General features: G+C 34.7%; 2 protein-coding genes and 1 long non-coding RNA gene across 4 annotated transcripts in view; all 3 read left to right on the top strand.

Moving 5' to 3' along the window:
* Positions 1-2,673, top strand: LOC111403210. Of its 2 annotated transcripts, none has more exons than XR_002704423.1 (4): positions 1-132; positions 554-598; positions 691-848; positions 1,875-2,124. It is a non-coding gene; the product is annotated as an uncharacterized LOC111403210 (long non-coding RNA). The 2 variants fall into 2 exon arrangements; XR_002704422.1 differs by lacking the exon at positions 1,875-2,124 and adding an exon at positions 2,449-2,673 and having other exon boundaries at positions 2-132.
* Positions 2,674-3,007: 334 nt separating this feature from the next.
* On the top strand, positions 3,008-4,126 carry LOC111404400 (putative clathrin assembly protein At1g25240). Its single transcript, XM_023033213.1, has one exon. The coding sequence runs from the start codon at positions 3,008-3,010 to the stop codon at positions 4,124-4,126; it is 1,119 nt and encodes a 372-aa protein (XP_022888981.1).
* Positions 4,127-15,278: 11,152 nt separating this feature from the next.
* Positions 15,279-16,767, top strand: part of LOC111403211 (phytanoyl-CoA dioxygenase) — a 3,431-nt gene continuing 1,942 nt past the window's right edge. Inside the window, exons 1-5 of the mRNA XM_023031623.1 lie at positions 15,279-15,409; positions 15,505-15,629; positions 15,748-15,808; positions 16,341-16,409; positions 16,584-16,702. Coding sequence (XP_022887391.1) covers positions 15,355-15,409; positions 15,505-15,629; positions 15,748-15,808; positions 16,341-16,409; positions 16,584-16,702 — 429 coding nt within the window. The 5' untranslated portion in view covers positions 15,279-15,354. The remainder of the gene's footprint in view (positions 15,410-15,504; positions 15,630-15,747; positions 15,809-16,340; positions 16,410-16,583; positions 16,703-16,767) is intronic.

The raw sequence follows: 16,767 nt of genomic DNA on the forward strand, positions 1-16,767 counted from the left end.
ACTGAATACCATAGTTCTGATGTGGAGCAGATCGGCGATTTTGGAATCTTGGTGAGGTCGGGTTTTAGCGTCTCCAAAGCTCTCTTCTTTAACTTTTTATCTGCACTCGTGGCACTAGCAGGAACTGCGCTGGTAAGTATTATGGAAGAAAGACGAGCTTGTTACTCTCCTCCCTTACTATATGTTTCAAGGGCTAAAAACACTTAACAGTAGGCATGCAAAATTTCATGTTGGTCACTAAAATATTGTTTTCTCGAACTTATACTTCGTTACAATTGGGTCACTAAACTTAGAAACTTGTTACAATTTGGTCATTTTGTTCGTGTTGTTAGTTTGACTGACGGAAAAGTTGATATGGCAGTCTAGTTAGCAAATAACTAGATTTTACCTCAGCTTGTTCATTAGTCAAATTAACGGATATGAAAGAAATGATCAAACTGGGTAACAAAGTTGAAGTTTAGACACTAATTTGAAACAAAATGAAGTTTACTATTTGTGATCACTGGTGTATTTCAAAAGTACATAAAATAATATATTTACCGGCACTATATAGGCCTTGACGATGGGACAAGATCCGGGTCAATCTTCTTTGATTGAGGTGAGAGTTCATTTGTGTCTATAGTTGGATTCTCTCCACCCTTAGTATTGCTCAGTTGTGAATGATTATACATTTGTTTGGTACTCTTGCAGGGGTTTACCGCTGGGGGTTTTATCTACATTTCAGTTGCTGGAGTGTTGGCTGAAATGAACAATGGCAGTTCTACTTTGAGAAGTACCTCGGTTCATTTAGTGTCGTTGATGCTGGGCATGGCCATTGCCCTTTGTATTTCCCTTGTTGAATGACATGGGTAATTACTCTTCTTCTATATGAAAAACTTTTATTATATTATAATGCCATGAATTTCAAGATTCTGTGGGAAGGGGTGGGGGTGTTTGAATAACATTCCCATTTCCATAGAAAGTGACATTATGACTCGTCTTAAAGCTCGTCTCTATTCTTTGATTGTGTAAATCAACACAGTACTCTACTCGGCATCCCTGAGCTACTAGATTATAATTTATTTTTCATGCTAACACACAATCCATGATGAATCAATCAAGAATCAAACTTCTTTAGCATTTGAAACATTGTAATGTCGTGGGGTGGAAGAAATTGGTTGAGAGAATGCCTCCCTAATAAGAGGTTTGTCATTTGTTCTCCGTGATGCCTCTTGCGTGTTGCTTGAATTGGAAGCACACGATTGAGTCTCTTTTCTGTGTTGAACACTGCTGAGTTACTCTGCAATCTCTCAGAAAATTTCTGCTGCAATTTGCCATCACCCTGAACAGGAGACTTTGTCAATAAGAACTTGAACCTTCTGCTCCAGAATAGCATTCCAGAATAATAGTTACTCCAAAACGTCAAAATCCAACTTATAAATATTGGGTATTAGCTTTATGGGACCAGGATGGTAGACTTAGTCAAGCTTAATTATACTATACACTTATCTATTCAACTGCAAGTGTTTGGTATGCTAGATGGAGAGCCTAAATATTAGTGGATCTGCATCAACTTGTGCTTGTTCTCTTTCCCATAGTGAAATTCTATGCGAGTAAAGTGGATGTAACTCGAGTTGAGGATGATTTGCCTGTTTTCTAATCTTCATGCGACTCTCTTAAGTAAATCAAGACGATATGTGAATGAAAGATGATCAAGTTATAATAGTCAATGTTATCATTTTTTACTTGTCCTATCTAGTTTTATCTAATCTAATGTACCTAGAACACGATTAGTTATCCAATCAAGACTCGAGTGGTATATAGAAACAGTTGGTGCATGTGAACATTTAATTTGAATATGCAGTAACGAGATATAATACTTGCATTTATGACAGATGAGTCTGCAGGCATTGGGCACTCGACGGGTCTGTCTTCCTCTGGCGGTTCAGAGGGGTGCTGAACCGGCCAGAACCCAAATAAGCTCTCTCCATTTCCATTAAAATCCATGCTACTTTTGTAACTCGTCTCCTCCACAAATTCAGTTACACTTTTTTCGTAATCCTGTTGTATGTGCAAGAGTATCAGACAACTATAAGTACATAGAAATGATCCACTTAGCAACATTGTTTAGAGAGAGTCTTACGGATTCATCTTTGCGACCCATCAAGAAAAAAACTCGCGCCAAAATATTATCGGAGAATACCGAGAGTAAGAACAAAGAGTTTTAAGTTTATAGAGAATTTAGAGATGGAAATGTATTTATTGGAAAGAGGATGTTGATGCGATCTTCAGAACAGTGAAAAGAAAGGAAAGATTCCCACAATTTACGATTTCTCATCTCTTTTTCACTTTAATCTTTATTGGGTTTGGTGTGTTCGTGGAGAGAAACTTTTTTAAACATTTTTTTCACCGTTTTCTTTGAAAATGTATTCACCAATTTGCCCTTTTCGTCTTTTCTTGGTTTTGCAGAACAAGGCATGGATGCGGATCGAGCTATTTAATCCTTTTCTTCTGATTGGGTGAATTTCGTCCAATTGATTGGTTTCAAGTTTATGTCTTGATGGTAGAGTCGACACTCTGTTTCAAGTTGATCACTATGTTTATTCGCGCTATCTTGTTTTGATAGAAAAATAATAATGTCACATTTGATAATCAACATATAGATTGTCACATAAGGTTTTTCTTTTAGTTAAACTAACAATTGAAGAACCAAATTTACTCAAAATACATAAAAATAAATAAATTATTTACATGGTTTTCACCAATACAGAGAGAGAAAAGAAAGAGAAAATAATGGTTTGAGTCAAACGAAAAGTAGCGGAAAACCTGTTGAATTTTCTTCGAACATCAAACCACAATTCTAAATCACAAAAAAAAAAAAAAAAAATAAAAAAATTTTTTAAAAAAAAAAAAAACACAAAAATAACAAAATTTAAAAAAAAATAATAATAACAGCAAAAATTATAATTAATGGGAAAAACATAAAGAAGAAAAAGAGATGAGAGAAAGGTTGGAGAGAAAATAAGAGATGAGGCTTTGGAAAAGGGCCTCCGGAGTTTTGAAGGACCAAAATAGCATCTTCCTTGCAACTTTAACGAAAAGAAGTCCCCTCCGGAACCCGGACATTGAAGCCGCCGTCATTAAAGCCACCAGCCACGACGAATTTTCAATTGATTTAAAAAATTCTGACGGGATTTACAAATGGATTCGTCTCTCCTCTTCTCATCTCAAGCCCCTGGTATGGTCCATTTCGAATCGAATGTACAGGACCAGATACTGGGTGGTGGCATTAAAGGGATTGATGTTAATGCATGGTGTGATTAATTGTAAGGCCTCTTCTGTTCCCAAGATTGGAAGATTGCCCTTTGATTTGTCGAATTTTAAAGATGGGCATGACAAACCAGGAAAAAATTGGTCCCATAATGCGTTTGTGAGGGCGTATTATAGATTTCTTGATCAGAAATCGATTTTTGTTTTTCAGACTTATAATGGAGAAGACACAGGCATGAGGGGGAGAGATGCACACCATGTGTTTGTGATAATGCATGAGTTGGTTTTACTGCAGAAATTGCAGAGTTTGCTTGATTTGTTGATGCAGATTAAGCCACTTTCGAAAGCAGCTATGGTTCCTCTTGTTCTCGAGGCAATGGACAGGATTATAGTCGAGATTTTTGACTTTTATGGGAATATTTGCAGAGGAATTGCCACTGTTTTGATGAATATTTATTCTTCTGGTAAGGTTGAAGCAACAATGGCACTCAAAATTGTGCAGAAGGCAATGATTCAAGGTGACCAACTCTCTTCCTATTTTGAGTTTTGCCATGATATTGGTGTGGTGAACTCCTCAGAATTGCCTTGCATTGAGCGCGTACCTGAAGAGGGAATCCAAGAACTCCAGCAGATAATCAAAGGGTTCCCGGAGAAATCTGGGGATGACGGATTGGTACTAAATCGACAAGAGGAGAATGCCATTGTTGTTATGGATTCGAGGAATGATTTTAAAACTATAATCACAGATAATTGGGAGAAATTCGACGAAGAAAGTTCTACAGAAGTACCAAAGAATCCCTTTATGGAAGCCTCATTGACTCTACCTCTTCCCCAACATCACCATCAAGAACTGCCAGATTTGATCAGCTTCTTGTAGCCTAAAAAATGGTGAAAATTTGAAAATAATTCACAATAACGTGGAGATAGTCTCACAAGAGACTAATCTTTTATTTTCAGTTTCTTCAACTCTTGAATTTTGATTTACAATATGTATTGTCATTTGAAAAATAATTAGGAATAGATTATGTAAATAGACCCTACGCATCCTTGGCATTATCACTCTTTTATTCTGTCCTATATTCTTTGAAGAATAATGCTATTCCTGTTGAGAATTATCGATAATTGTCCTACGTGACATACATATGACTGTCATACTAATCATATTATTTCCTATATATGTACACAGTTATTGATAAGTTTAAGGGTTGATATCGCAAATATATCTTATTCGTTGAATTGATGTGTCATGTCACTATGCTTAGTACATTATTTCTGTACATGTTCATGGAATCGAATCTCATAGTTGATGGTGCCCGAATATAATGAAGACTAATAGGTATATTCATCAAACAACAAAGATGTGATGACAAGTACTTTACTCGAGGCGTACTTTGAATATACTACATGTTAAGTTGTAGCATAGTATTAGGAAAATTATGTGCATGTATTCGGTCAAATATGACAAGACATCATCTAGGATTGAAATTGAAATTGAACATGAATCTCACGTTCCAATTTGTAACACACAAGTCAAGTCATTGAAATTGAAAGAGTAATGTTATTCGTAGTGAAAACTGTCAGTAGTCGTCCTATATGACATACATTTGACAATTTGGTATTTGATACATACATATGATAGCTATTTTTTGAATTATACATCGAATGAAAAATTTCCAATTGTACGCCATATAAGCCGACTGTCGGTAGTCTTCATTGCAAATAGCATTATTCAAATTGAAAGACCAATATAAAACATAATTTAAAGTTGGGTGTCCTATAGTGAAATTTTCCCACTACATGTGTGGTAAATGTGTTTGATTGATTTAGTTTTCAATCTTAAAAATTTTATACTTATCTATTTTTCATTGGCAATTAGATTAGAAAGAGATAATACCCATTTCTAAACAAAATAAAAACTACCCATTTCTAAACAAAATATTTTCCTTATTTTGAAGAAAATATGGTCATATGATCAAAAATTGAAAAATATTTTTCATGAAAAAACAACCATAAAAGTAGAAATTTGGATGAAAAATGACATTTTCCATATATATATATGTGTGTGTGTGTGTATGTATGTATGTATGTATGTATGTGTGTGTGTGTGAAATTGGCCATTCGTCTTGTCACGTCTTTATGTGAGTGAGAAAATGGGGAGACGGTTGATCAATGGTAAATTTCATTTTTTGATCATCGCAAGTTCGTATAAAATCTCAATTGAGTCATTTAACTTTAATTTATTATAATAATACTTAACATTAATTTACTTTAAACGTTAATCACTTTGTTAGTCCCTGATTATGAACTACGATATCGTAGACCTCAATATATTTTCTAATTTTGCATTCATGACTTAATTAGTTGTGCAATTACCTTGAAGCATAACATATGTTAGACTTAAGGATGACAACAGGATCGAGTGGGAACGAGATGATAATTACCATCCCCGTCACTGTCACAAAATTTCGAAAATTGGGGTAGAGATGAAGACAAGTGGGAGGGTGAAATTTTCCCCTCTGATGAGTGATATATTCACTCATTAGATCAATGTCATTCAAGCTTGTTATTTAGCTAATTTTTATGAGTTATGGGCATTCTAACATGAGGTTTTGATGTTATGTGCTAGGTGGTTGAAGTGGTGAAATGAAAGCACAAAGGATCAAAGAAATAAATGGAAAAGGAAACAAGAAGAGAGGATGCAGCAAGACGAGTGACAAACAGTGCCCACTGGAAGAAGCAGAAACCAGGGCGGTACAAGCGCCACAACGCACAATTGAAAGAGGAGAAGCAAAATGTGTGGCGCAGCAGCGCTGAGTGCCACAAAAGGAATCAAGTCGTGATGTTGCCTAGCAAGGAAAGTTTTGCAAGTTTTAGGTTCTCTTCACGTCCCAAATTCTTCTTCAACTCGTCCAAGGCCCCCAAATTAATATAAATACAGATCAAAAACCTAATTAGAATGGGGGAAGGAACCAGAGATAAACTTCAAGAGCTGCAGCTGTCCTTACCTATTTGGAGGGACAATTTGAAGAAGGGCAAGAGAGATGGCTGGAGAATTGAAGAGGATTTAGCTTAGCAAACGCAGAACTTCAAAGGAGATGGCACAAGGAGGCAAAGAAGAACACCAATTGATTGAGAGAGAATCGACGACCTATGGGAGGAGAAATCAAGCGGCAAAACGAGTTTTTCTTATTCATTTTCTTCTCCATGTTCTTTGTTTTCAATTTAATCTGTCAATAATCTCAATTATGTTCTAAAACTTCAAATCTAGGATTTGATGTAACCTACTTGAGACATGCTTTGATTCTAATACAGTTATTTCTTCTATTTTTTCGCCAATTTATTTATGTTGATTCTCGCGTAATGCTTTTAATTACTTGATCGATAATTGAATGATTTGATATTTTAAATTTCGGCACTCAAGAGAGGCAAATTTGGGCTTGATCTAAAAACAACATAACCTAGACTTTGTAGGCTTCGAGAAAGTACGAAATCTTTGAGACTTATTTCACTCAAGAACCATGTGCGGATGATTTTTATATTTTCAATTTGGAATAGAGATGTTGAAATTGAAATATAGAAATAGGTTCTATTCGCCACACGAGAGGGGGAATAAGATTAATTTAGGGTTTTTGCCTATACATTTTGAAAAAATTCATAGAAATAACGATAGAAGTTGAAAAACATTGTTGAGAGTACGGTGAAATCATTCCCCAGACTTTCATAGATTGATAAAAACTTCACAATTTGCCTCAATTATTTGCATTCTTCATCTTAATTGCATTAGTTTAGTATAAATATATTGTTCCAAAAATTTGATTTTTCTAAATAAAGAGAAAGTTAAAATAATTATAGTACTCAATCGAATTCGAAGTTCGACAATTGTTACTTCATTACTTTATTACAAAATTTGACACGTGCACTTGCAGTATAAATAATGCTTAGAAAACGTGTGGCACCCTCCCCAGTGGTGGATCTAGGTGGTGGTGAGCTAGGGCGGCTGGCCTAGCTGGATTTGTTGATTGCCGGAGGAAGAGAGCAGAAATTTGCAGACAGAGACCGAGAGATGCACGTGAAGAAAGAAGAAGAGGAAGAGGGGATTTTGGCTGGTTGTAAATCTGATGAGTTGGGCTCCCTATCTAGATTCACTGATCGTCGGAGGAAGAGAGTAGAAATTTGCAGACAGAGACCCAGAGACGCACGCGAAGAAAGAAGAAGAGGAAGAGAGGATTTGGGCTGGCTGTAAATCTAATGACTTTGGCTGTTGGGCCAACATCGCTGCTTTTTCACTCTTTTTTCTTAACTACTAATCTTTATGCATACTTGACTCTATAGGGATACATGGCGTTGGACAAAATCTAGAATATTTGGATCATTTTGGATTTCGTATACTGTGAATAATAGTTGTAAAACATAAGCCAAGTTAAGATGTGTTTGGCATTTGCTACTTGGGAGTTGAGTCCTTATAAGTTCCAAATAATCATTTTCTTAGATTTTGTTTTCGACAAAAGTACAAGATCACGAAATTTCTTTGGCATTTCCATATGAGATTATGCAACAAGAACTTAGGTACTAATCCTCTAGAAATTATACTCCATAGATCGTGAGTAAATTTTAAGTCTATGTTTGTCATCCTTTAAAAATTTAAATTATTTGCTACATGATCATTCTTCAATATACATTCACACAGTAAAATATTATACACATAAACCAGTAAAGATTTCTTACTTTTTAATTACATATTCTCAAAAAAATACTATTCAATAACTCATTATTCCCAAATAATTTCTATTAATCAGGCCATAAATTTAAAGTGTGTTCCAGTTCATGAGATTACATGACAAGAACTTTAGTAATATTGCTTCTACTCTAGAAATTCGATAATAAAGGTTGCTAGTGGGTTTCGAATTTAAATTATGCTTTTGAATTGTTAATAATAATCGATTTAAATTATAAATAATTTAAAATGAAAAACAGATGAGTAGGTAGTACTTTTATGCCTCACTAACTGTATGAATAAAAAATGATTGGACCAATTATAAATAGCTTATAAACATTTGCAAAAAAGGGGCTTATGCATTCACAATTCTACTTGCTAAGAGCAATGTTTGTGAATAATGCTATTTTTTATAGTTAAAAATGAATTATCACTTGTGGATATGTATTGTATATTTTTTTAATATTTTGGGTTGTATTAAACTATATTTTCATATGTATATAATTTTTACGTTTTTAGTGCATTTACATATATATTGAATAATTTTTTTTATATTATTTAATCAAATTTTAATAAATGATCGGCCGCCAGCCGGATCGAATTTTTACGATCGTTGATTGTCGACGGTCAACAGTTAAAGTCAACCTCCGCCCGAACTGAACGTTCATACTAGATTCGCCCCTGACCCTCCCTAGTTTAATTATCGCCAATTTTCTCCATGCAGAGTTAGGATGCTAGTTTAACAATAGAATAATTCTATATGTACATTATGGTATTCATAAGGGTGTTCATAATGTACATGTGAAATTTCATAATTAGAAGATTGAAAAAGTTATTTTTCAATTTTCTAATGATATTATGTCACTTGTATATTATGAACACCCTTATGAATATCATAACGTACATGTAGCATAAACCTTAACAATATGAGCTAATGGGGTGGAATAATTGGAGTTTACAATCTAATAATTGAGGAAAAATTAAAAGTTAAGTAATCCAATTGAGATTTCACTAAATTTTAGTGGCAAAAAATTGAAACTAACCAGCTTCCATCGGCAATTTTCTGACATATAAAAAGGAAAAATGAATTAAGGGTGTATTTGATTGCCAATAATTTTCTATGGAAAATATGTTTTTTTCACCAAAATTCTTATTTTTGTATAGTCTGATTGACATTTTTTCTATGGAAAACATTTTCTTACTTTTGGTCACGTGATCATATTTTTCTTAAAATAAAAGAAAATATTTTCTTTAGGGAGAGTATAATTTTATTTTTCAGAGAATTCACTCTCTTTTTATCTCTCTCATTTATCCACACTTTCTCATCTACCTACCAATAAAAAATCGACAAATATAATATTTTCTAGGTTGAAAATTAAATCAATCAAACATATTTTCCATGAAAAACATTTTTCTTGATTACATTCTATGAGAAACATAATTACGCATTGTAGTCAATTTTTTTCTTCCAAATTTAGTTAGTTCCCTTGTAGCTTATGGAGATCATGTTATGATATACAGACTAAAAACTATTTGATTTACCACCACAGATAATAAGCTGTTTATAATGTTGGCCTTGTGCGCCTTAAAAAGCAATCCTGGATTTAATCTATGACTCGTTTCATTTTTATAAATGTTCATTGGTTAAATTTTGTTAGAGTTGGTGACTCAAATTGGAAAGGAAATTTTGAAGATGCGTGATAGATTTGGAAAATCAAATAGTATCCGGAAAATAAGGAAACAAAGTTCTTGTCCCTTTTTTTTTTTTTTTTTCCTTTTTCACGTTTAACCTAGAATTCTTACCTTTTTAGGACTCTTTTAACGCTAGACTCTTGTGAGTATTGTTGAAGTCAATTGTTGTAATTCTCTCATTTCATTGATGGAATAAAATAACATCGTTCATCTGCCAGTTTATTTCTTTACTTTAATCTTGTTCATGGTATTTTTGTGATCTTGTATTTATACTTCAAATTGGTGTCCATTAAATTTTAATTCTTGCGCTTCATTCCACCCGGTCTCAACAAGTGGTATCAGAGTGGGGTTATTGGTGGATTTCTGGCCTGAAATTGATCGAAAATTGGTCTAAAAATTACCATAAAATCAGAAAACGAATTTGTCCATTTTTTTCAATTTTCTACCGAATCTATTTGTGCGTTTTCCGATGAAACTACTTACCTTTTGGAGAAACGAACACCACCAATGAACTCAACAAGCAGAGATGGGCCAGAAAGGGTCAGAGTTCGTCGGTGCGTGATCAGCTGATTGCCGGCGGGTAGAACTCCGGCAAGGCGTATGGTGGCGCGTGAGGGGTTTTCCGGCGATGGTGTCTTTAGGCAGTTTTCTCTGGACGACGAGACGGACCTTGTGGTGGTGTCCAATTTCAGTTTTGGGCAAAATTGTGGTTCTGGACTGTTTTGCCCCTTGCACATTCGGAAGTTTTCAGTTTTGGGTGTTGCAGGTTGCAGGTTCTTTGTGATTTGGTTGAGATTTTTTGAGGATGAATTCGTTGAAGTATGAAATTCCGCTAGTGGATCGCAATACAAGATTTTCGCTGTGGCAAGTAAAGGTGAGAGCTGTGTTGACGCAGATGGATCTTGATGATGCTTTGCTGGGTTTTGATAGGATGCCAACAAACTTGTCTATAGAGGAGAAACAACGGAAGGATCGAAAGGCTTTAGCGCAAATCCAACTTTATTTATCCAACAAATTGTTGCAAGATGTCTTGAAGGAGAATACAACGGCTGCTTTGTAGCTCAAGCTGGAGCAGTTGTGCATGACAAAGAGTTTGACAAGCAAACTGACTCTAAAGTAGAGGTTGTATTCTCATTGCATGGCGGAAGGAGGGTCATTACAGGACCACCTTGCTGTGTTCAAGGAGATCGTTGCAGATTTGAAGACGTTGAAGGTAAAATATGATGAAGAGGATCTAGTCTTGGTCCTGTTGTGTTCGCTACCCAATTCTTTTTCGTCATTTCATGATACTATTTTATATAGTCGTGACACGTTATCCATTGAGGAGGTATATGACGCCCTATTCTCAAAGGAGAAGATGGAGCTGTTGGTTGAGATCCTACATCTAGGAGTGGGAATACTCTTGTTACTCATGGTGATCGACGGAGGGGTAGATCGAAGGTGAAGTACAGCAATGTGTATTGTTATTACTGCAAGAGGAAAGAACACATCAAGAAAGATTGCGACAAGTTGCAGGGTAAAGGTGATTTACATGCAAATCATGCGGGGCAATCAGATAATTCGAACGAGACTAATATTGCTGAAAATTTTTGTGATGATGGAGATGTAATGTTGGCTGTATCTGACGGGGAATCCAAACCTGAGGAGTGGATTCTGGATTTTGCTTGTTCGTATCATATGTGTCCCAATAGGGTTTTGTTTCAAACATATGAGACAGTGAAGCAAGGTGGAGTTGTCATGGGAAATAACTAATCTTGTCGGGTTGTAGGAATCGGTTGGGTTAGATTGAGGCTACATGATGTAACAGTGAGGACAATTGATCAGGTTCACCATGTTCTAGACTTGACAAAGAATCTCATATCACTAAATACTTTGGATGAAAAATGGTACAAATTTTCTGGTGGAGATGGAGTCTTGAAGGTTTGAAGGGGTGTTTGGGTTGTATTGGAGGGACAGAGGAAATCCCAGTTGTACATTTTGCAGGGAAGTGCAGAACCAGTTAAGAAGAGATTGGACAAGTTCAGTACTGTGGTGGACATTCAATTTGGTACAGTACCTCTTGTGTTGGGCGCTGAATTAGTTCTGAACATTGCTAGGGAAAGCGTTGGTGATTCTGCTTTGCCACCAAATTCAGCAGTTGCACTATGTTCAAATGCCAGGGGGAGATCCATGGAGCGTAGGTACAATGTTGTCAATAATGTCTGGGATGCTTTGGAGATCATTGAAGGTGATAGTTCTAGCAATGGACCTTCTGATCAAGCACTGTGTTTGGTTTCTGCTACAGGGTGTGCTTCGACCCTGTTTGGTTAACATTAATTCCTTGGTGGAATTTTGGAAACCCGAGTTTTGGGTTCGGGTGTCGCTTGTGGACGCGGGGCGGGGGAACGTGTCATCGTGGAGAGTTTTGGTTACTGTGTTGAGAAGATTGGTTATTTTGATGTAAACAGATTATTTCTCAAGGTGGAGAAATTTTGGAGCTTCGTTCATTGCACTAGAATTTGAGTCAAGGTGGAGATTGTTAGAGTTGGTGAGTCAAATTGGAAAGGAAATCTTGAAGATGTGTGATGGATTTGGAGAATCAAATAGTATCCGGAAAATAAGGAAACAAAGTCCTTGTCTTGTTTTTTTTCCTTTTCACGTTTAACCTAGAATTCTTACTTTTTTAGGACTCTTTTAGCGCTAGACTCTTGTGGTGTAAATATGAGTCTCCTCTTTCAGTATTGTTGAAGTTAATTGTTGTAATCTCTCCTTTCATTGATGGAATAAAATAACATCATTCCTCTGTTAGTTTATTTTTTTACTTTAATCTTGTTCATGGTATTTTTGCGATTTTGTATTTATACTTCAAATTGGTGTCCATTAAATCTCAATTCTTGCGTTTTGTTTCCGCCCGATCCCAACAAATTCTTTTGGGGTTCTGCTACCAGGTGTAAAAGCTTCAAGCAGCAAATGCTAAATATGCAAGCACACAGTGATTCTAAGGGAATTGAGCTTAAAAGACCAAGTGACTCTATATATTCATTTCCACGTCGAGATTGCATGTAACGGCAGGGGCGAATCCAAGAGTTTGACTCAACACGGGCGGCCGTTGACCATCTACCGCCGATCTCAATAAAATATTAAGAATCCGTTTGATACCCATTTTTTTCATAAAAAATGCATTTTGGAACAATGATTTTAAAGAGAAAGTGTGGCTAAAAATAAAGAAAAGTTTTGAATTTGTGTGTAATATTATTTTATTGAAAAATGTGAATGAAAAGAATAGAGAAAAAAATGCATTTTTAAAAAAAATGAGAATCGAATAAGGCCCAAAGTTTAAATATAATAATTATTTTATTCAAATTGAATATATATAATTTTGTTATAAGAATAAATAAGACTAATCAAATGATATTGTTGCTAAGTTTTGTATAATTCAGAGGAAGAGCGCGAATTCTAATATTTACAATTGTACTTGCCTCAGTTAAATATTGTTTGGTAAATTTATTAACATGGATCAAGAAGTACCATAATGGTTGGGTTTGCATCTTTCCTCGCAAAACTTTACAGGTTCGATTCCCTCATTCCCATCCTTACAAAAATTTTGGTAAAAATTGTATCATAAGAATAATGAACAAAAAATGCCTTGGTAAGGGATTCAAACCCTGAACATCAAATATAAACATGTGACCACAGACCAGCTGCTCTACAGGGAAGATTGAGAAAAAAATCACTTACTAGTAATATGAGGTAAAGCTTTAAAAATAAATAAATAAAATATTTCCTCTGGCGGATCCAGCACGTGCGGCCGCGGGTGCTCGACGGGTGTTGGATCCGCGCCTATGTGCCGGGTGAACAAGACGGGGGCGTGATTGTTCCAGCAGTAGAACTTGATAAGCATTTTTGTTCCTAAAATCTATATTCCCCTCTTCAACTGAAGGGCGGATGGATGGCTGGATTTTCAGAAAGGCTACGGGAACACATTGGAGACTGATTTGTATAATTCTTTGGCAGGGGAACCAGTGTATCTTCTTGTACATGATGCCAGAAAAAGAACTGAATACTGTAAATTAAGTGCATATTTGGTACATAGCACTGGTCTTGACCAAACAATATAATAAACAAGATTTAGTTCGTTTTCTTCTTTAATAGTGTTGTGTACTATCAAATTCTCTCGACCAAACATGTCAAAGTTATATAGTTTATTGTCTCAGCAACTGATGTGAGTTCATTCTTGAAGTCTTTGCACAATGATGTCTACATACTTGTGATGCACATTGGTGCTTTCATTTGTATCAAACCGTGGAAACATGAAGTATTATACATTAATCTCAACTTCTAATTTTGGTTCAGGATTTGATGCCCTTGCATTTTCAGTTTTCCATTGCTAGAATTTCTTTATCTTGTATTGTTCTGTATATTATTCAAATAACATGGTTTGTGGTTGTTAAGGATTCTACAAGGTGGACTTTTAGTATATGTAGCAATGAATCAATTGGAGCGACGAAAATTATTTAACAAGGATGTAGAAATGTAACACGCTGTGTTACAAATTTTATAATTAAATAATTAAAATAAAAAAATAGTATATTGAAAATAAAAGGATTTAAAATAAGTGTGAAATTAGTAATTTTCAAAGGAAATTTATGAATTATTCTCTGAAAATAAATCGGTCGAGTTCGGAAGTGGGCTGGTCCTGGCCTTTTGAGAATATAACCAAACCGGATTAGCCCAGAAATTAGAGGACCGAGTTGATGCTGTCCAAAAGTTGGAGGATGGAATTATATGGTTTCTGTAAGTAAGAGGATTAATTTGTAAGATATCTGTAAGTTGGAAATCTGAGTCTACAATCTTACTAAGAACATCTTCAAAAAAAAAAAAAAAACTCTTTAATCATAAAAGAGTGGGTCCTGAGAGCCAAACTCACTTTATAATTAAATTTATTTAAAGTGTTTTAATCGAAAAATAATTTAGAGAAATGCTAATTAAAATAAAATATAGGAAATAATAATAAATATAAAGAGCTTGTTGAAACTAAGTGTTAAATAAATAATTTTTGAGAAAAAAAAAATTAAAGCCTTGTTTGAGTCATATTTTTTTGGAAAAATACATTTTTCAACAGTGATTTAATATCATTTCAACCCTACATTTTTCAATAAAATAATATTACATTCAAATTCAAAATTTTTCCTGATTTTTTAACTATACATTTTTCATCAATACACTTTTTAAAAATGCATTTTCTTCCAATAATGTGACTCAAACAAGATATAAGTGTTAAATATAAAATATCGTTGAAATATTTCAAAATTAGCAAAGCTTCAATATATATATATTATTTTGTCAAAATCAAGCTCTCGTATCATAGTCCAGTGGTGGAAAAGACATAAGTGAGGTTATCTCACGCTTTGCTGGTAATCGCAGTGTGATAATTCGATTCTCGAAATATGGAATTGGACTCTTTGTAGACACAGTATATATGTAGTTCTTATTTTCTAACCTGTTGAGATACATCTTGCAATTTATCTCTCTCACAAACTTTTAGGGGCTGCGCGATAACGCACCCAAGATTGGGTTCAACCTTTATTTTGTCAAAATCAAACTACTATTTTAGATTTGACCTGACGTAAATATACTTCATAGAGCGGCGCGCATCTGATACTTCTCCAATTCTCCCTCGGAAAAAATTCGCATATTCGAAAGCAAAGCAAATTTCAGACATGGGAATTGTTGGAAACCTCAATCCCGATCAACTTCAGTTCTTCAACGCTCAAGGTAGTAAAAACAGTACAAAGTAATAGGTGTAAATAATGGTTATTCTCCCCCCCCCCCCCCCTCCTCCCTCCTTAATTTGCGTTTTAATGGAACAGGGTATTTAGTGTTGGAATCATTCGCAAGCCTTGAAGAAATAGATTTATTGAGAAAAAGAATGGATCAGTTACTTAACGAATTTGATTGTTCTAAGAGTTCTTCAATTTTTTCCACCACGAACCAAGTAAAGATCCGACCTTTTTTATTGTTTATATATAGATCCAATATATAAATTGTTGCAGGAATTAGTTAGAATTTTGAGTTCAAATAATTTTTGCTTCATCCTTTTGTTCTGGGTTCAGCAACAATCCACTGATGAATACTTCTTTGAGAGTGCTGAGAAGATTTCTTTTTTCTTTGAAGGTATTAATTACGCTAAATCGGTCATTAAATTCAAATTTATTGTAAATTTCTTTTTGCTAATTATGGTTGATTAATTTTTTATTTTATTATTATTATTAATTTTTTTTACCTCATGTTTGATGCATGCACCAGGAAAGAGGGTTATGGAGGATTTATTTTTTAGTTAATTGATTGTGATTGAAAAAAAAAAAAAAAAAAAAAGGAATTTTTGGATATGTGATCAAGAATGTGACTTTTTGCACATAAAATATTTGGATTTTTACTTTCTTGATCTTAAAATGTGTATGAAGGAACCTGGAACTAAAAATCAGATTTATTCTGTTCGCTGTTTTATGAGTCTGTTTAGAGTTCAAGGTATTATAGTTATTCTTCGTGTTGGTGGATGAAATAGGTTCAACTTTATTAATCAATGTCTGTGAGCTGATCTTGGCCTTCCGTTTTACCTGACTTAGTGGGATTAGCACATGCATTTCTCTTGCTGTTCTTTTTATACTTCACTTTGAAGTAATGCGTGGATTTGTATTTTCAACAGAGAAAGCATTTGATGAAGAGGGTAACTTAAAACAACCAAAGCAACTCTCTATTAACAAAGTCGGGCATGGTATGTTGGAATATGTCCATTTATAAATTGAATTTTAATCGTTCTTTGACAACTTGAATTTTCAGTTCTCTCTCTTTTTTATTTTTAATTCCGAATCATGTACAGCTTGAATATGCATTATTGGAAGTTCGTACTGTTCTTATCGTGATATTGCATTCTTGTCTTATTTTGCAGATTTGCACGGCATAGATCCAGTGTTTAAGAAGTTCTCAAGCTCAGAGAAATTGTCAGGCCTACTCTGCTCTTTGGGATACAGAAGGCCCGTGATCATACAGTCCATGTACATTTTCAAGGTACTTCCATTTTTTATTGAATTTTCTTGTGATTTTACAATCCAAATGCTCTTATCCGTATGCTG

The sequence above is a fragment of the Olea europaea genome, chromosome 11 (assembly GCF_002742605.1).
Source record: "Olea europaea var. sylvestris chromosome 11, O_europaea_v1, whole genome shotgun sequence".
Lineage (NCBI taxonomy): Eukaryota > Viridiplantae > Streptophyta > Magnoliopsida > Lamiales > Oleaceae > Olea > Olea europaea.